Below are 20,378 nucleotides of genomic sequence, written 5' to 3' on the forward strand. Positions count from 1 at the left end.
TTCCTTTTATTCATTGGTGCACAGAGGTTAAGGTGAAAAGGGATCATTAGATCATCTGGTATAGCCTCCTGTGCATCACAGGCCATTAAATTCCATGCAGTTACATCTGTAATGAGGCTAATAATTTGCATTTGGCTAAGGCACAGCCTGATGCAAAGATGTCATGAGATGGAGAATGACCCCTTCCTTTGGTCATGTGTTCCAGTGGTTGATCACCTTCACTATAAAAAAAGGTCCTTAATTTTCTAATTTGAATTTGTCTGGCTTTAGTTTCCAGCCATTAGTCCTTATTACTTTTCTTTACTACATTCCAGAAACCTTCTATTTTCTCCTTATGAAAAAGGTACTTATGTGCTATAAGCCAGTCCCCTCAATATTCTTTTTGATGAGCTAAAGCACTAAGCTCTTACATCTGTTATTGCAAAGATTTTTCTCCTTTTGGAGGCTCTTTCCTGTTTCAAATATCCTTTAAACATGTGGACACCAAAACCAGATGTTGTATTCCACTATCACTTGCCACAGTGTTCTATCCAGTAAAATCACTTCCTTAGTCCTACTCACTGTTCTATCCAGTAAAATCACTTCCTTAGTCCTACTCACTAATCATCAGTTTAAAAGTCCCAGGGTAAGACTGGTCATGTTTTATCACAGACTCACCTTTAGAGTCCATGTTGAATTGCTTTTCTACTATAATCTTTTTCAGACTCATTCTTTAACAGGATGAAGTCTGTAGCTTTGCTCGATTCCACATTGCTAAATGAATTACTTTACATTTCACTGCATAGAAACACATTTTGTTTGAATGATCCTGGATTGCTAAGATCCTGGTCAGTTTGTACGAGTGCTCTGTCCTCCTCCTCATCTTTATCTAAATTTTATTAGCAGTGATTTTATATTTATTTCCAAAGCATTCATTTGGAATGCTGAATGCTCTCAATGCTAATGCTGATGCACGAAGCCCCACAGTACCACAACATACAGTGATTACTACTTTTTAAAAGTTTAGTAGCGTGTTTCCCAGTCCATTGTAAGGCATACTCTGGGGAAATTGTACAGTACTAATTTTTAAACAGAAGGCTTGAAGTACTATGTCAAACATATTGCCTGTTAAAAAAAAAAAACCTACATTGATGTAATAAATTCAATTTGCTTTGTTTTCTACAAAATCTGCAATAATTATATTTCAATCCTCAAATTAATTATTAGTTGAGCCTTGTGTCATCATTTTATTTTTCTCTTTTCTTTTTCTCCCCTGGGAATGAAATCAGTCCAACCAGTCTGTATATCACATGGTGACCCTGGAACCGTGGGGAGGCAGCGCAGCAGCTATGCAATTTATTGTCTGATACATTTGCAAACATAGCACAGGGCAAGATCATTTTAAACAAGTATTCATGAAGCTGCTGCAAAATTCAGCTCTGTAGTGATTGAACTCATAGGTTTTCCTGAAGTTCAGTCATGGCTTACCACAAAATACCTAATGGCACAAGTACTGACCTTTGGGAAGCCAACCAGGACTGTGGCCTATATGGTCTTGCGATGTTTGCAATGGCTTACACGGGCCCATGTTGCAACTGAGATGGACTCTCCTGTGTTGTCCTTGGACCTTCTCCAGCATCTGAAGCAGCCAGGATCAGAGGAGCATTTCAGTAGCTCTCTCTACCCAAGGGTAAGAAGTCTTGTGCAGCTCCTTGCAGTAGACCTTGGGTGGGTATTTCTGTCTCTGCTCTGCTTGACACATATATGTTTTAAGTACTTGTTTTCAAGGCTGTCAATTTTGCACTTTTCACCAGGACTAAGATGATGCTTGTTCTCTGTCCTTCATCTCCAAAACAAGTGGAAACAAGAAGTTAGCACTGAAGATGACAAGGTGCCCAAAGACAGTACCACCTTTATACAACTTTATACACATTATTATAAGACATATATACAGTACTCATGGAATAACTGACAATATCTTTTGCCCTCTCCTATCTATAAATGTTCACAATTTTATTTCTGAGTCTGTTTCCCCACTTACTACATTCCCAATAAACAGCCATTAGCATCTGGGGTATTTTAATTCTGTGCTTGAGACAAAAATGTAGTGGTAAAAATGGAAAGTCCACACTAGGAAATAAAGACTGATGTAATTTAGTATATTGAATAAAACAAGAACTCTGTGGAGCCTCATGCAATGTGGATAGTTAATTAGGCCTGAAGCATACTGATAGGGAAACACCAAAAAGGTGGCCAGTTCCTGTATCATACACCTCCCTAGAGTCTGTGTGGCAACAAGAGTTTTGCAAATATTATATGTAGCTCCAGAGAGGAGGCAAAGTAAAGCCCAATGGTTCAGGCTGAGGGATTAGGAAACTGTGTGGATGATGATGAAGGGGCATATTTTACAGTGAAACAGCATAGATAGTATGTTCCAGAGGATGCTGGACAGAAAAGGAAGACAAGAGGAGAGCTGTGGCTGAAAGGTAATACTCTAGTCATTGGCCCTTGTATCTCCCGTGTGTGCTGTGAGCTTGATTCTCCACCACCAGTCTCATTAGGGTTAGGTGACAGAGTTTCCTGTACTTTTAAAGAAAATATAAGTAGTAATATGGTATCACAAGGTCAGCTGCAATCATGTATTTTATCGGTGGTTGTCTGGCAACCACATGAAACAATAATCTCTTTCCTCACACCAGCTCTGCACTGCATTCTTGTGCAGCGACGGCTTGCAGACGGGGAGCTAAGAGTGGTTTTCTTTTTCTTCTCTCCTCCCACTGCCCGGTGCAACTCTTTCATGACTTGCTTGGCTTTATTTCTTGCAAAGTAGCTGCAAAGTTTGTCCATTCCCCTGACTGCTTCTGAAGGCAATGGGGAATGGAGGTGCCACTGTTAGCAGCACAGCTGGCCCAGCACCTTCTGCAGGCCTTAGAGAAGACTTCAGTGTGATAGTTATGCAGAGGGTGCAGAAAGGAGCAGTGGTGGCATTCCTCAGCAGCTTCATGACTGCTCCAAGACCCACAGGCATGATTATAGCAGGAGCACCTACCAGGCAAGATGTCGGCTGGACCTACCTAGTGTTGGGCTGAGGTTGCCTCAAAACATCAGAAATACCTTGCTGCTTTGGATTTCCTGCTCTGGCGCAGACACAGATCTCTTTCTAGGGACAGCTAATAAACACTGTAATGCATGCCCATTCCCCTGCCTCACTGGCAGTTAGGGGAGTCCAGCAAGTATAATAGCTCTAGCTTCTCCCGGCCAACAGCTGTCCCTGAAGGTGAGACTGGGGGCGGGTGGTGGTGCTGCTGTCACGAGCTTGCATGCTGTCGCGGCCCATGGTTTCCGTAGGTGTGCAGCCAGCTCCGGGACCGTCGCAGCAAATTCTTTTCATGGGAGGGGCAGGAAACAGCATTTCTGCAGCAAAGAGGAGAGCAAACCATTCACTGCTGTCACTGTTTCATCTACTCACGAATAAGATCTTCCTTTATAAATGTGGCTTTGTAGTTCTGTGAGAATCGTTATGGTTCCACTTCCAGGAAAATATTAATGATTAACCATGAATAAGTAGAGAAGGATGAGACCTTTGTGGTGCCTGCTGAGAGATAACAGCATTTTGCCATAGCTTACGTAATACTGAGCCCACAACCCACAGATACTTACTCCAAACTTCCACTTACACACAAACAAGGCATTCACCGCATAGTTTCTCTCCAAACTTACCCTGAAAATTGCCTCTCCCCACACATAATCCTGTGGATCCTTTCCCTGAACCTCCCCTATCCTGAATCCCCCCAGCAAACCAGAGGATGAGTACTCAAGAGATTTGCTCAGTTTCAGTGAAACTGTGGAGTAAACTTAATCTTTCCAGACTAGGAATTGGTACCTGTTCTTTCTCTTTCCTCTTCCACCAGCACCAGCTGCTACAGTGTGTGTTGCCCTATAAAATACTTCCTGTTCAATTCTGGTGCCCTCAGGTGCCCTTCTCCTCCCCTCCTCCTTCCAGATGAACACCTGCAAGAGGCAGATGGTACAGATAATCCAGAATATATTTCTTGAGTCCATGTAGAGAAGCTGCCAAGCTGCTGATTTTTTGGCACCATGCCTCGTGGCATCAATGGCTGGTGAGAGACACAGATGCCGCCTGAAAATAATTGAGGAGGAAATTCTCCCAGTGTCTCCAGAGGTCCTGGGAATGTGGCTCCTGCCATGGGGTTGGCAGGCAGATGGCCCACTGGTACCCCGAATGGCAATGCCTCTGAAGTAGACCTTTGTTGCTCATGTCTTAATCAGTCCTTCCTCCAGCTCCAATTTGACGGGCTTGGTGGGCACCGCCTATCCTTCTCATTGGGAAAGGGGAGGCTGTTTTCAGTTGGACAGAACCTGGCAGAGGGAGACCATAGGGAATCAGGAGCTGTTTTTTCTACCTACAGAATTTGCCTTCACACACACTCAGAGGCTGCAGCAGTAGATGTTTCTGTTCATTTGTTTTCATAAAAGATAAGTACAAGCACACATTTATGTCTGCCAGACACATATAATATGCACCCTCTGAACAGCTGAGTTTTATCAGACTGGTTGCATGTTGAGGCTGTGCAGCTGTACATGCCTCAGATATACAGGTGAAAGGAGGCCTTCCAGTGCAATCCTACATTGTGCTACGTCCTTGAACAGAGACAGGGCCACCAGCCCTCTGAACTACAGTGAAGGGCTCCCAGGGACAAACCACCACCATCTGCTGCTCAGTTCCTTTGCCTCTGCCTTCCTGACAAGATAAGCATTTTTCTAACATACGATGGTATCCAGGAAGTAGCCTGGTTCAGACATGAAGAAATTAACTCTGGGGTAAGACTCATGCCTAGTCACAGCTATAACATTCCCACTGCAATTCAGATATTCATCAGAACCTGTCACATTGAGGCTGGATTATTCCAGAGCAATCCTTAGGAAAAGGAGCTGAGACCAGCTTACCAGCACATAAGACCAGCAATAGCAAATACCAAAAAGTCAACACACTGTGCTCTTCCTATTGTGTGGGACTTCTCAGCAGTGTAAATCTTTATAGTGCCTGGCCTGCTTTGAAAGGCATGCTCTTGTTGCCCAGGCTCTGCCAAACACTCTCTGGACATGGAGCAGAGCACAGTCCTTGCCTGAAGCGGATGATGGCCAGTGACAGACCAGCAGTGAGGAAAAGAGACAAATCAGGCAAAAAAAAAAAAAAAAAAAAAAAAAAAGGCTTCTGAGTGTTGGAAAGTGTGTGGTTTGCCCCCATACACTTTGAAAAGTTGGAAGGAAAATGCAGGTTCTTTTAAACATGAAATTTCTCTCCATTGTTTATTATTATTTCTATAATCTTCAGATCTGTAACCCAGAGCCTAACATCCTTCATTCCCAGTATTCAGTCCTTTCAGGCACACTGCAGAAAAATGCATCTTGCTCCTTGGCCTCCCTTTGTCCTCCCCCAAATAGGACACTAAACCCATCTCCTTAAAAACATGTAGGTGCCGAACCCCACTGAGATGGAAAAGGCTTAAACTGATTTAGGTGCCTAAATACCTTTGAGGATTTGGGCTTTAATCTGCTCATTTAATGAGCTCCTATAGTCATAATGTACAAACAAGGTCTTAAAGCCAGTGGCTTTGTGATCCAGTGCAGAACAGGCCTTCCAAAGGCAGGCAAAGGGAGAGGGGAAAGTCCTGAAGAGCAACGCTGTGATGGAGGCGAGCATCTACCTTCTGCATTGTCTGCAAGATAGTCCCTCCTGTCCCCGTTTCTTTAAGGTTCCTGATTACTCAGCAAAAGCCAGATTTTCCAGAAGCAAGAAGGCACTATGGAAAATTTCAGCCATGCCAACACATTTTTGGAAAATATTTCTTCCCATTAAAAGGCAGGGATTAAAAAAATCAGCTAACTGCAGTCACAAGCAACTTACTTATCACAGAGACACTGAGGAACTGATAGCTGTGGCTTCTCTCGCTGCCTTACTGCAGAATGAAAAAGAAGCTCCCTCATTTTATTAAAAAATAATAATGCTGTTTGCGTTACCACAGAACTCATGCACCAATCCTACTCTGCTACAGAGTTCAACTCTGCTAGGTAAAGTATGAACAGAAAACAAAAGGAAAAAAAGAAGAAAAGGGTGCCTTTTGGCTTAAGAAGTTTGAAAGAAAAATAGAAAGTGTCAGAGAGAGGCTGTAAGGGGCTGCAGCAGCTAAAACATAAACAAGTTTGGGCTGTGGTATTTTTTGGGAGAGCATCATAAGAAGAGACCTTTTAGGGAGAAATTTTAAAGGAAAATAGTGAGGCTGTTTTTTTCCAGCAGTTTCAGCCTGCCACTGTGAAAATGTAGATGATGGTGGCTAACCGCTGCTATGTGACCAACTGTGTCAGTCCCTGGTTCAGGGCTCACTCTGCTGCCCTGAGCAGATGGTGGCCATGAGTGAACAACCATGCACATGCAGAGCAGTGAGTGAGTCCAGCAAGTCACCTATCTGCTACCTTGCTAAGGAGGTCTGACACAGCTAATACGTACATGTTTTGTACTTGGGCTGCTGTGCGTCTGGAAAGGCAAACAGTTGTTATAAAAATACAAGAGAGTCTTTCATACCTTTCACAGAGGATGTGGGTTTTGATCATCTAAAAAGGGAAATTATATATTATTCAGACTATTTCATGTCCTCTGGATTGGCTGATGGACCTCAGGAACCTCGTCAAAGAGTGACAGTGTACGGTCTGGGACCTGTGGGTCCATGCCCTGGACCACGATTGCAGTTTTGACTGTTAAAGTTAGCTAGGAAAAGCCATTTCTTCATATTATTACAGAGAAGGGATCAGTGAGGTTAACATACATGTGTAAGCTTGTGAGGAGGCAAATTAGCAATTTCTAAGTACAAGAGCTGATTTCCACAGTAATCAAGAAAGATGATAAACATGGAGTCCTTGGATGCTAGTATTATCTGGTCATGGTGAGTCACACTTGTGGTTTGACACCCCTAAAGCAATGACAGACAAACTGGAGATCTAAATGTACGCAAGGAAGTCAGGCTTACAGCTGACAGAGAGATGTGGTGCTTCTCTATGCTCCTTAGACAGGTCCGGACTGTAGAAATTGTTTGGATAAGGACTGCGGTGTTACCATGATGAGTGAGTCCTCAGTCAAGATGGAGCACGTTTGGTTCCAGTTGGGATCTGCTTTTACTGGTCTTGACCATGGCCTCAGAGGAGATGCCTCCAGCTTTGGATTCCAATTCTGCTTTAGGCTCAGGGCCCTTTTTGACCACAGTATGACCCTTAAGTACTACCTGCTGAACCTGAACATGCTCCACTTTCACATTCACTAAGGGACATATTTTACATGGTTTGGTGTTTTATCTCTTAGCAACGGGCCCTGGTCTTACAGCAGCGTCTTCAGTAAGACTAGAAAGGGATACAGAGTGTTGGGGCAACAACTTCTCCATTAGTGATGGTTATTGGAGGAATTCCCATTTTTATTTTACTCAGTTAGCAGTCCCCAGGCCTCAGGCTGTACTGAGTTTCAGCAGCCAGCCTCCTTCAAGGCAGCCATTTCAGAAATCCTTGACGATTTCTTGGATTGCGTTCTATTCAAGTCTATTCCCCAGCACCCACTGCAGTTCCTCTCTTGCTCTAAGTGGTGCTAAGAAGAGCTCAGTCCATTAGGAATGGAAAAGATTAACTGGCAGTGAGCACCTTTTCCCACACTCTTGTGGAAGCACCATTCAGGTCACAACTCTGTGTCAAGGACCTATTCATTTTCATCCTTCTAACTCAATTCTCGACCTCCTGATGCAGCAACTTTAACAAGAACTGGCTGTTTCTTAGGATTCAGCTGAATCCTGCTGCAAGGCCCAATTCCCCTCTTGCCCAAGAAGCAGGATTTCTAAAGCTACTGAGGTACCTAAAGACCAGTTAGGCATTTTTGCAAATCCTACTAAGTATCAGCACAGAAGCAATGCCTAGCTCTTGTTGAAATCAAGGCGACCTGAGGACTTAACCTGAAGAGATATTTTTAAAATATGCCCTCTCTGCATTTTCAGGAACCTAGCCACCTTTGAAGATCTGGCCCCAAGGTTTCTTTACTTTTCTAGCAGTGCACAGGGTGTTAGGGAAATGTTGCAACATTTCAAGTGAAAAGAGGCCTTAGTGCAAATCATAACCAGGCCCAGGGATTCAAATCTTGACTCCAGATATATTTGTGTGAGCCTGGTTTCAGGAGGGCCACAGCTCCAAGCATAACATGGTGAGTTCTCTGACCCATCAGTGTCAAGATGGATTAGAAATTCAGCTCAAGCCCTGCACAGCTGCACTGTAACCTACAGAAGAATCCCTGCATACATGTTCAGCTTTTAGGTTAGCTTTTACTGTTATTAATTTCCTGTTATAATCTCCATGTCACGTTTATCAACCCAGGGCCAGATTCTCTGCTGATGTAAATCAGAAGTGCTTCATTACTGTTAACTGAGATGCATTATTTTATACCAGTTGGGGGGATGGCCGCTAGCTATTAATTTTGCTTTGCTCCTCTCTCTTGATAGGAATAATCTCTTTTAGAATTTGAGATTAAATAAAAAAATCACCCTTTGAATGGCTCAATCTTGTAATTCCCTCCTGGCCTTCCCTCTCATTGCTGCCAATAGAAATGAAGAGTGCTGAGCACCTGGCAGGATCAGGCCCTCAGGCAGCTTGATGACTGTGCCAGCCCTCTAATTCTGGGGTAATGATAATAATCAGGCTTGCACTGAGTGTTGACACATATTTATTAATTGCAAGGTGCGGCTGGCTTTGCACTCTGCTAAGACAAACACTTGCAGAACCATGTGCGCAGAGGAGGCTGGAAACCAACCAGCCATGTGTCAGCAGCAGCTGAAAGGGGAGGAAATTGCTAACTGTCCCGCTCAAGAATGCAGAGCATTGAAAACCCGGCTAGTGGAGGAAGGCTCTCCTTTTGTTTGGTTCAGCTTTCCTTTTGGAAGAACCTTTCCTGTTTCACCAGAAAGTCCCCGACCTCACCATGCCCCCAGCCACAAGTGACACAAGAGCAAGATGACACAATTGGAGCCAGGCTGCATGCCAGGGCTGGCAGTGATTTCGTGACATTCCTCGAGAGCAGGGGGAGGCAGGCCGTGGCCCACAAGCTGAGGGTCATTTGTGCAGAGCCATATATTTAAGCCAGCAATCATGCAAGCCCCAGACTGGTAGGAAGGGAAGGGGAGCCTGCTGGTCTGGCAGGGAGCTGAACAGGGAGAGATGAGCTCCTGAATGCTTGTGGAGAAGAAACAGGAGTGCAACTAGCACAGGGAAGAGTTTTCACTCTTACTTTTGAAACTAAAAAAGATAAGTAATAAATGACTACACAGCATTTATTTACTGCTCTGTAAATGGTGCCCAGTGACTCACTGCTTTTAGTGCTTTCCTTTATCAGCGGTGAAACTTCTCTCCCTTGTGAGTTGCTTGTTTTCTTCCTTTTCCTTATGCCTGTGGATTTACATACAGTGCTACCGGATAAGCAAAGACGGTACAAGACTGCTCACTGAGTTCACACCTCCACTATGGTTGAGTTATGCCTGTCAGTACTGCAACTAGCTTTGATATGTCTCTGGGACAGGGAAGAGTGTTCACTTTTGCCTCTGGTTGCTTTCTGGTACTGCTGAGAGCACCATGAAGCTGCACTAACTCATGTCAGAGCAATTTTCAAAGCCCACTTACCTTATCTGCCCTGTCATAGCCATGATCAGTCTGAGATTAATCAGGATATTCAAGAAGTATCAGCCAGTTACACACAGTCCCCTGAATCAGTGAAGAAAAGAAACTTCCTTTCTCCTTTTAAGTAGTTTCTATATGTCTAGCGGTGTCTTACAGAAACAGAAACTATACCTGATAAAGTGCCATCATTAATCCATTTGATGTATTTAAGCGTGGCTGTTTAAAGGCAACATATCAAGTTAATGCAATACTGATGGAAAAAGAAATGGCATCAGAGGGTTTCAAAAGATTTCTTATCTTGAGGAAAAAAAGGAATTTGACTTCCCATTTCATTTCTCTGTGAATGAGAACATCTTTGCTATTTACATTATTTACTGTTTACTGTAGTAGAGTCACTACAAAAAATCAAAGTGATTTGCACAGCCCTGCCAGTTCTTTTTATATCTCCTTTGCTGACTCAATAAACATCTGACACGCCAGCATTGTAACTAAGTACTGTACTGATTCTACTCTCATTGAAAGCATCTTTCTAAGAGAAAGGAATTGTTGTTCCACTTCTGTGAAAAATCTGATTTGCCTGGTGAAGCATTTGTAAAAGCTTTTTTCCAAAATGTTATTGTGGCAATTGGAGGTATTTAGGCATGTACAGTAACTTGAGAAGCTATGTGAAATCTTCTGATATGCAAATATACTGCTGTATACATGGCAAAGAAGAGCTTTGGGCACATTTATATGAAACAGTTGCATTACGTTTGCTTAAAGGCTATTTTGAAATAAATCTTCCTTCTAAAAAACAACGTGAAGTAAATATTCTAAAACAGCTCTACTGATATGGGACTGATTCTGAATTCAGACCAGTTTTGCCCCAGACTAATTTTGTTCGTCTCAGTACAATTACCTTAAATAAAATGGACCAAAATTGAAGCCAAGAACTTGGTCCAGGACCTAGGGAAGTAAGAGACTCTGATATCAGTTGGCCATGATAGGGCATGTCAATTCTCAACCATCACATGGCAGAACTGAACTGGAAGGAGTAAGCAGTGGATGTCACTACAGGAAAAGGTGGCCATCCAATCTGATGTGGAAGTGCTCCATCTGGCCCATATCTGCTCTTGGATCACACTTTGGGCAAAGAAGAGACAATGGGAAGCAAGAAAGAGCAACCTAACTCAATTCCACGATGGTGTTCTGGATACCAGCTATAGGCGAGTTTTCCAGGTAGGTACAAAACACAAAGGAATTTATAAGCACATAAATCATAGACATTGAAAATGGGAAAGACCACTGGAAGACTAGTCAATGCAGGCCTGTCTTCTACAGGGAATTTCCCAGTGTGTTGACAGTTTTAAGAATTTCAAACAATAGGGCTTTAACTTTCCTCTTGAAATGATTTAAGGTGTTTAGGCACCTACCTGAATTTTTTAGCATCTCAATCCATTTCATAAAATTGCCTTATGCAGATTCCTAGCAGCTCTTACTACAGGTCTTTACAGTCACATTCCTTTTTGCTATTTATTTCAGGCTTATTCTGTAATGCAGCAACTCCAGAAGTGAAGGTAGTCACTTCAGGGCTTGCCTACACTGCAGGTTTCTCCAGACTTCCTTCCACGGAAATTAAGTAAACAGGAAGAGCAGTTGTATAATAACTCCCCATGTGGACATTCTGGATTCGGATTACAGTGAACTTGGAAAATGCATTGCAATCATGGCACAAGGGCACCTGCAGAGTTATTGTGGAATAGCTGCAGCACATTACAATTACACCCTACCACACAACACAAAGTCTTCTCAGTGCAGTCAGTTCCCTAAGATTTTAGCCAATTTCACGTATCCCTCCTTGAAACTTAGCCTAGTTTCTACAACACAGATCACATTTTCAAACGGCTTTGCTGGACAACACTAGGACAGACTGTGCATCAGCAGCGGCTCCACAGCAAATTCCCAAAGAAGACTTAAGAAAGAAAGGGCACACACAGAGATCGAGGAAACCACCTCTGCCCCTAACATCTGAGAGTAAGGCTGCTAGAGCAAGAACAGAGACCTGTTTGTGCTTAAATTCCACTTATATTCTCTGTAGAGATGAACAAAGTCTGCTGGCATTTTGCAATGATTGCGAGGAACTTTAGTGGTTAATTATATCCTCTGTCTCTTGCCTTGCCATCTCTATGAGTCCTAAAAGGCATTTACTGTTCAAATGACTAGGCGCTGGGCCAGAGAATGTCTAGATTGAGTCCTGTGAAGCATCTCCTCACGTGCTGTGATAAAATGCTCATGGGCATGCTATAAAGAGCTAAGAGTATGTCCACAAAGTCATGAAACATTATGTCATCAGTGCTACACTACGAGCGCTACAAGGGTGTTATCTCAGAACAGTATATTGGCCACAGCAGGAGACCAACAAATGTAAATGGCACCCAGCACTCCAGAGGTGTGTCACCACTAGATGGTGGTACTTTTCAACCAGATGTGCCAAGGGCGCTAAGGGTGTGATTGACAAAATGTGAAGTTTAAATTTGCCACTGAATGCAATGGAGAAGTAGGGGATTAACATAATGGGCAAAACGGAAGGAAATGAAAAGCAGGTGAAGGCAGGAGTGGCTGGGCTCAAACACTCTCAGAGCAGTGATGTGCTTAACCATTTCCTCTTGCCCTGGGTTGGCTGCCAGTTTTCACGTGTGAAAGGGGAAGACAGTGGTGTGCCACTGTGGTGTGCCAGGTGAGACTCAGGAAAGAGGGGAGGGGAGAGGGCTGTGGGTAGGTGATAGTTTAGCCACAGCTAGAGGAAGATGGTTTGTGTTAGAATATAGCTTACTTTTGAATTGATCACTTCCCTTCATCACCATTTAAATTCAAATGCTAATAAAATGCAAAGAAGGACAGCTACTTCCTACTGACTTCTCTTGCCCCAGACTGGCAGCCTGCACAACCGTGCCAACGAACAGCCTGCCTTCTCAGTGCGGCTTTCCCTCTTGGGTTGTAAAGGGACCCTTGCTTCCAGGCAGAGTTGCTCTTGAGGCCTAGCGCCCTGGGATCCTGGTCTGGTGATGGGATAATATTAAACGATATGTTAAGCTAAGTTAGAGAGCAGTAAAAAACATCCAGTGTTGAAATGGCAAGAGGAAGAGGCTTACCCCCAAGCTCCTCCCTGGCACAGGGGAGGTCTACAGTTAGGTCTGCTAACCAGCAAGATCTCTTCCTTATCAGAGACCCTGTCAGCCCCAGAGTCTTCACCAGTCTTGACTGACCTGGGGCCATCATAATAAAACATAGTTTAAGAGGGGTGACCCATGACAAAATCCTCCCTTGCTCATCAGAAATTGGCAGGTAGCACACACACTGCCAGAATCTGACTTGTTCCTTTACAAAGCACCTTACCCTCAAAACTGAGAGCTGCAAGGTGTCCTGATAGGGTCCTACTCAAACGTTTCTTTAGATGTGGCTTTCTGCAACAATTGCCATATTGCAATATCTCTTCAGGACTTCCTGACTCTTCACTTTCCTCAGGAGACACGGAGATCCAGGATCAGCAGCAGGGAGGCGCATCAGGCATGGGCCGGTGCTGCAGTGTGGGCATATTCACAGCAGATCATTGCTGCTGTAGTTATGAGAGAATTTAACTTCACGGCAAGCCCACACTTAAACAGAGACTTGGCCATCTGGCCAACATAATTGCAAAGCGGTGGAGGATGTGCAGGTACTGATCAGTTTTGGCACAAAACAAAACAGAGTGGGAGGGCGACTGGGGGCCAATCAAACTAGCAGAGAAGTGATAATCCTTATTGACTGTATGCTATTAGTGAGCAGAGCACAGATTGTCTCCCTGGTTAATATGCACTGGAAACTGCATTGTGTGGGTGCAGGGTATTTTAGTGAGAGTATAGCTGGGCTTGCTGAGACTCTAGTGCCAATGGGCTCTGAGAGTTATAGCAGGTGTGGGAGTCTGGAGATGTGGGTTTGATTTCTGTGGGGTTTCTTGGGCAAGTTGCTTCCCCTTGGCCTCTTGCCCTCCTTCCTGGCATTCTTCGGTGGTAAGGCCTTTGGAGTAAGTGCTGCCCCTTCAATTGGGTGAGTACAGTTTTGGTCCTTGATCTTACTTGGGTATCTTCATGTATACACAAGTTTTATTTAAATAACCATACTGAGGTTCTCTCTTGCTTAATTTTCTAGCTTTGTTAAACACTACTGCCATGAAAAACTACTGATCATGGTTATGCCTGTGTATCTTTTGTCACAGTGGCAGAAGAAAGTGTGATAGGAAAGAGTTAATTTGTTGGGGGTGTGTGTGTGGAGGCAGAACAGAGGAGCAGGAGAGTATTTCTGTATTAACATGCAGCTGGTTAATGCAGCTGAATAGCCCTGGCTCAGCTGTTACCTTTCTCAAAGCCAATGGCAAATGATGAAAAACCGTGGTAATATCTATTAAAAGTTTGTGGAAGGGGCCTGCTCAGTGGGAGCTTTTCCAGCTCACATAGAAGTGATGATTTAGAACAGAAAAAGATCCCCTCAAGGGGATTTTGTGAACCATGCAATGCTAATTAACTCCATTGTTGTATTTTGTTTTGAACATAAGAGTCCCTCTGGGATTGCAGCACTCTTTCCTCCTGCAATAGATTTCCATTTTGCACCACTGTATAAAATCTCCTCCACATCTCATCAGCAAAAGGGATTAACAATAGGGAGAAGCATATGTGCATAGTTTTATGGGGTTCTAGGGAGAAATGTCTCTCCCTTCACCTCCCAGATGTATTCTCAATAGGGGCCATTCTGTACATCCTTGCTTTCACTGTTTCTTTAACCTTGAATTAAAAACAAGTGTACATCAAACACTGGGCAGCATCTCCCTTTGATCTTATATTCAAACCACTTCTGAGCATGCTGTGCTGGAGTTTGTTTTAGTGGTTAGCTTGTTTGTGCACAAATGTAAAAAAAGAAAAGCACCCAAAACCACGAACAACAAAAATCAAAATAAAAACAATACCCCAAAACCCCCAAAAGCCCATCAACACCAGGAGTGGAAACAATGGTCAAATACTGATTTGTTCATTTAAGAGTTAATTCCAAAAGGAAAGCAAGAAAATGAAAGCTCCCATCTGCCTGAACCCCTTACTGTCTTGAGCAAGCAAAATTATGAAGGAACTTGACTCATTCTGTGTTGAATCTGCTCTTCATCCTCTGGACTTCTGGTGTCCCACTTTGGCTTGCCCAAATGCTCTCTGCTTAATCCTTTTATATTGAACAAAGCAGAGCCTGATTCACTCTCAAGCTCTGGCTGTTACAATGCAACATTGACTTCAGCAAGGCTAAAGCAAGAACAAGAGCAGGGAGAACCATCTCTTGCAGGTAAATCAAATGATTTCTTTCTTGTTCAGCTTCAGTCTCTGATCTCTGTCATTTCTGAGAAAGTCCAGATTTGCATGTGTTGTCTTGAATATTTGCTTTTCTATGCTGCCTTAAGTTTCAGCGGTGCATAGGCCAATATTTACAGGGTGTTGATGGCCATCCTTCTGCGTTAGGCAATTTCGTTGTTTCATACTACGGAAAAAACTAAAAAGCTGTCCCAAGGGAGTGGCTAGCATACGAATGTAACATTGACTTCTTCTGGATAGAATTAGAGCTGCACTGAGAGCTACCACGTGCTCTGCACCACTAATGGTAGTGGAGATTCTGCATTAATCCAACCAACAGGATCCTGGACTTTGTGAACAAGAGACATTATCCTATACCTTATGACATTGTAACTGCTTAGGCCTTAATTCTTAATTCTTGCTGGAATGTATTTAATTAGAATCTGGACAATTTTTGAAATTTTTGAATGAACAAGAAAAATGTTTAACAACATCTTCAGAAATGTAAATAATACAAGTCATAGAAGATCTCAAGCAACTTATGCCCCCCTCACCTAGGCCTATGCTAGGGGCATGACTCTGTGACATCTCCAGATCCAAGCAAAGCTACAGCCCAGCAAAGAACCAATGTATGAAAGTCAAATCCTACCCCTCAGTCTTCAGTCAGCCAAGCAGAATACTAGGTATATTAAACAGCTTTGTCAGGGATACAGTGGGAATGTTCACTGAGGCAGCAACCTCAATGGTATTGATACTAGACTGATGAAGTAGAATTTGTAAAGCTTCCTATTCTCCCCAGAGCACTCCTTGCTTAGTGCAAACTCCTCATTTCCTTTTCCTTTCAAAAGGAGGGGAATCTTTTCCAAAGATATTTATACTGCTTCTACTCCAAACCTTCCTGTACCCACAACAGGATGGATTTTTATCTCAGTGCAGAGCATTCAGTGATCAGTGATTCAGCAGAAGGTGCTCCCAAGACCCCTCTTGTTCAAACACTAGCACATTTTCTTAAATTGTAGGGTCTTGGGGGCTGTTACTACAGCATGGGGTTGGCTATCATAACAGAGGCCAAAGTAGGCTAATGTAAATAAAACAACATACTGAAAGGATGGTCAGAGTCATTCTTTTGAAGAGGCTGCTAAACCTTTTCTGCTTGAGAGTTACAGGTCTGTACAAATACATTTCTTTTCTTTCTTTTGAGTCCCTTTATAAAAATCAACAGAATTAAGAAGGAAAGAGAAAAGTCAAGAGAAGGGATTTCCCATTCTAAAATCTTCAGCTTACTTCAACATCTTCTGTCAGTATTATTAAAAAAAAAAAAAAATCAGAGCAACTCCATAGGTTTGCCCCAATCAACATCCAGAGAGAGAGGGGTAAGAGACAGCCTGTTTTTAAGAAGTATTTCCAGTGAAGTGTTCTCAGCAGGAACACATTTGCCAAGTCTTGCTGTTTTTTTTCACTCTTTAACATATATAGTTACAAGGGAAGAGTTTTGTGAACAGTGCAAACCCACAACTCATTTTTCCAGTCCTTTCTGTAAGCTCATCTCTCTGATGTGCTTGCTGATCACTGGCTTGTTAACATCCTGGCATGGAGGGAGGCAGAAAATGTGCTATCAGCATCCTAGCTGTTACGTCACTTAAGATCGCCTTCTCTATTCTTGTGCAGGAGGCATTTAATGAGCCACTGCAGATAGCCTTTACACCGAACAGCTGAGTCTGGCTTACAGCTCATGTCCAAAAGCCAATGAGTAGTTTCCTGGCAAGCGTGCTATGGGGACACGCAATGCCACATGAGAAAACTTGAGTCCTTTTATGATTACTGAGTGAGCAAAAGTTCAGTGACGGTTTTCCATAGATACTGAGAACAAACGTTACCTTAACCCATTCTCGCTCCTGGCTCAGCAGGGGCCTTGCTCCCCACACTCTCTCTCTCCTCAGCCAAGTATAAAAGACACTTGAACCCTAAAAAGTTTTATTCCCAATCCAAGTTTCATGATATAGCTCTAATTTAGCAATCTCTTCTGCGTGCTCTGCCCAAAGAGGTCTCAGCTTACTCCTCCAGGACCCTGCAAGGAGTCAGCAGTTCCCTGGTATGCAACCCACAGCTGGGACTATTCACCACCATTTTTCTTACTTTAGCAGCAGCATAGAGATAGTTGTGTAGTTTCCATGATATACATGCTTAATTCCAACATCCACTTGTCCTCTGTGACCTGTGTTTTTCCATACCCTGCTAGAACAAGTGAGAAGTAACTCCACTGCTATTTGAGCAGCTTTCACATAACGTTAGGAAAAGGCTAGATATGAGGAAGAGGGGGACTCAAGGAAGGGTGGGGAGCGGCTTTCACAACCAGTTTCTGAGTTTTGGATCAGTACAAGAAAGTTTTCCCTATGTGAGACAAATGAGTGGAAAGGTAGCTAGCCCTGCTGGTCACAGAGAGCACACCTTATTTGCGAATATTATTTCAGCATGCCCCTTCTCTTTGCTGGCTTGCTGTAATATTTGCAGTGGATAATTTCTAAAGCCTAAATAACGTAAGCTTGTGATTGAACATGCTCTTCCTGAATTCAGCTCCACCCTGTTCCAAAGTAATTTCTTCCTCACTATGAACCTTGTTAAATCCTCATGCGAGCAGGACTGAGATTTAACCTCCTAATCTCACAGCCAAACTAAAAAGCCTTGCAGTTGCCCAAATGTGACTAGAGCTCTGTGGGCTGCTGTATTACATCAGAATATATCCTACATCCACTATCCCTCCCTCTGCCCTCCACGGACATGAGTCAAGACCAGTTCTTTTCCTGGAGAACACCAGTCCCTGGCCGAAGCTTGGCAGCAGCTTAGAGCTCCTCCTGGTTAGGCTGCAGGTCGAATCCCTAAACTGCCTGAAATCTCTGAGCTCAGCCTGCCAGCTGCATGCCAGGAGGCAGAGGTGGGTGTCGCTTCAGGATGCATTTCAAAGCCAAAGAAACTCTGGTTTAAATCCGTTGCAAGCTTTGTGTAATAACCTTTCTCCCAGAAGACTGGAAATAAAGCTTTTAAAATTAATTTGCATAATTGGATCTTTAATTCTTTTTAAATGGAAACTAAAATTGCACTGTTCTCAATCCAAAGACTTTCAAAAAAGCCAAAGCACTGGTTGCAAGGTGGACACATGTCACTGATGTGAAACTAAGCCTAGGTAAAAGAAATTCAGACACACTGAAACAAATGCAGATGCCAGATACAGTGGAGAAAGTCTGAGGTAACAGTACTGACTTCAGTAAAATTACTTCATGCTCATATCAGCATAACAGAGAATCAGTCTGTAGTAACATCTTTAACTTTTCAGCTCTGTGGTTAATTATAAACTAAAAAGGTTACTTTTTCTTTTTTTAACTCAAAAATTTAATAGATTAATAAACACTTCAGAAATTTTATAATAACAGGGGAAATATTGTATTTGTGTAAAAGAGCAAGACATCATTTAAATCAATGCAACTGTGATTATTTTTCAGCAGAAATTTTGGTCCACTGAGATACGCTTAAGAGAGTTGTGCACAGAAAAACAGATACAGTTCAGCTAGTGAAAAACTGTTCTCATGTGCTTGTAAATGAAAAGCACTACTTCTAATGAAATGCAACATATTTTACCTCCCCTGCCCCAAATTACATGTGTGGATTTATATGATGTTTTCACCTTAACGTAAAAACAGCAATTTCAGTAGGTATAGTCCACTACAGTCATTTCTAAAGAGCTGTTTTTTATTGTTAAAAATATCAAGATATGGCAAGGTATGAAATCATTCTACTAAAAAGCTCAGTTTCCTCTCCCCCCCAGTGACATTTCATTCCTTAAGCAAATATGAAGAATCTTCATCAGAGTCCTCTGTGCTGATAGGTAGCCAAGGCAGCCTTAACACTGGCTAGAGGCTCATGGCTGTAACTTTGTCAGCCTTTCCTTTAAAACGGTAGTGAAATAGAAATACCAGAACTCAGGAGAGTTGACAAAATACAAATAGGGCATTTCTGTGACTTGTCAGTTCTCCCAGGTGCTCCATCACCGCTTGTGGCATGGAAAATGCAACACAGGCCATGAATGCATACAGCGAGCCCACGGTTAAAACCCACTCTTGAGTACCCTGGTGTAAACCCAGAACTCCTACACTGGAGCCAACTGACTGACTTGGGATTTTCACCTGGACAACCAAAATGCCTGAAGTAGTTCGGCATATCTAGGCTGTTGCAGACACTACCGGGAATAAAGCTGAAGTGAACAAGTTAGTTACAAGCAGTGCTGCTTGCATCCAGATACAGCGGTGGGAATGGTGAAATACCTCTTTTTTTGTAGTTCACAGCTCTCTGAAAGATATGTTTTTTTTTCCTCCTCCTTTCTGTACTTCAGGAATCCATGTAAGAATAAAAGCTATGCTGCTATAAATTAGAAAGCCGCATGAAATACAGCGAGAGCAACACATACCACATTGTGGAACTGGGGATGTGATCTGTTTTAGGAAGCACATGGCTTTATGTTTAATGAAGGGAGCCTGTTGAAGGATTGCAGACCAGGAGGGCACACTGGATTTGTTGTTTTATTAGGTTCTGGGTTATGTACTTCTCCTTTTGCTGTGTATCTAACAACATATGCCACGCCACTCACAACTGAATGAGCTGGGGAGAGGAGGAGAGAAACAAAGCATTTGTGAAGAACTGGAGCATTTTATTTTCCACCTTTTGAGAAAAGTGTTAAGGGTAAGAAAACAAATTGTATCTTTTTTTGAAACTAGAAACGGACAGAAAAAGAAATGAAATTTAAGTAGACAGAGGAGAGTAATCGTTCTCCAGAAGCACACAGAAGGAATTATTAGAAATATATAAAACGCACTCACCAACATCCAGTTCATTGAATTCAGGCACTTAAGATGCAGCAAAAATCCTCCAGTTTATCAGGGCCAGATCTTGAAAATACTTCACTGCTTTCAAGATGAATTGAAGGCACTTTTCATCACACACTGGATAATTTGTGGTTTATGGGGTCAGGCACTACATGCCTATGATCAAACTGTGCTTCTAGGTACAGTACTTTCAGGCAATTCCAAAGATGCAGCATAAACGAGTGGGTAAAGTGTACTGCTAAGGGTGGTGTTTGATGCTGCTTCTAATCCAGCATAACCATATGCTACTGCTGGAAGGGTCAGTCCCAAATTCCTCTCTAAACTTGTTTCTCTTCAGTGACATGCCCTCACCATTTTCTTTATTTTGGGTTTTGTGATCCTGCAACCAATACTGCTCAGTGCCAAGTCCACTCAACTTAATCTCTCAGAAAACTAAGTCATCTGCCCTTTCCACCCACACCCC

The 20,378-nt window shown here is 42.9% G+C and overlaps 1 protein-coding gene across 3 annotated transcripts in view; it reads right to left on the minus strand.

The window, feature by feature from the left end:
• Positions 1-1,213: 1,213 nt before the first annotated feature.
• The window catches only part of LOC112983815 (ubiquitin-conjugating enzyme E2 E2), a 251,703-nt gene continuing 232,538 nt past the window's right edge, over positions 1,214-20,378 (minus strand). For 2 of the 3 annotated variants that reach the window (XM_064506212.1, XM_064506211.1), the window contains exon 6: positions 1,888-3,393. In XM_064506212.1, the coding sequence (XP_064362282.1) occupies positions 3,224-3,393 (170 nt within the window). In that variant the 3' untranslated portion in view covers positions 1,888-3,223. Of the gene's footprint in view, positions 1,826-1,887; positions 3,394-20,378 lie in introns of those variants that run through there. The other variant, XR_010387613.1, reaches the window with a different exon arrangement.

Source organism: Dromaius novaehollandiae, chromosome 2 (assembly GCF_036370855.1).
Source record: "Dromaius novaehollandiae isolate bDroNov1 chromosome 2, bDroNov1.hap1, whole genome shotgun sequence".
NCBI lineage: Eukaryota > Metazoa > Chordata > Aves > Casuariiformes > Dromaiidae > Dromaius > Dromaius novaehollandiae.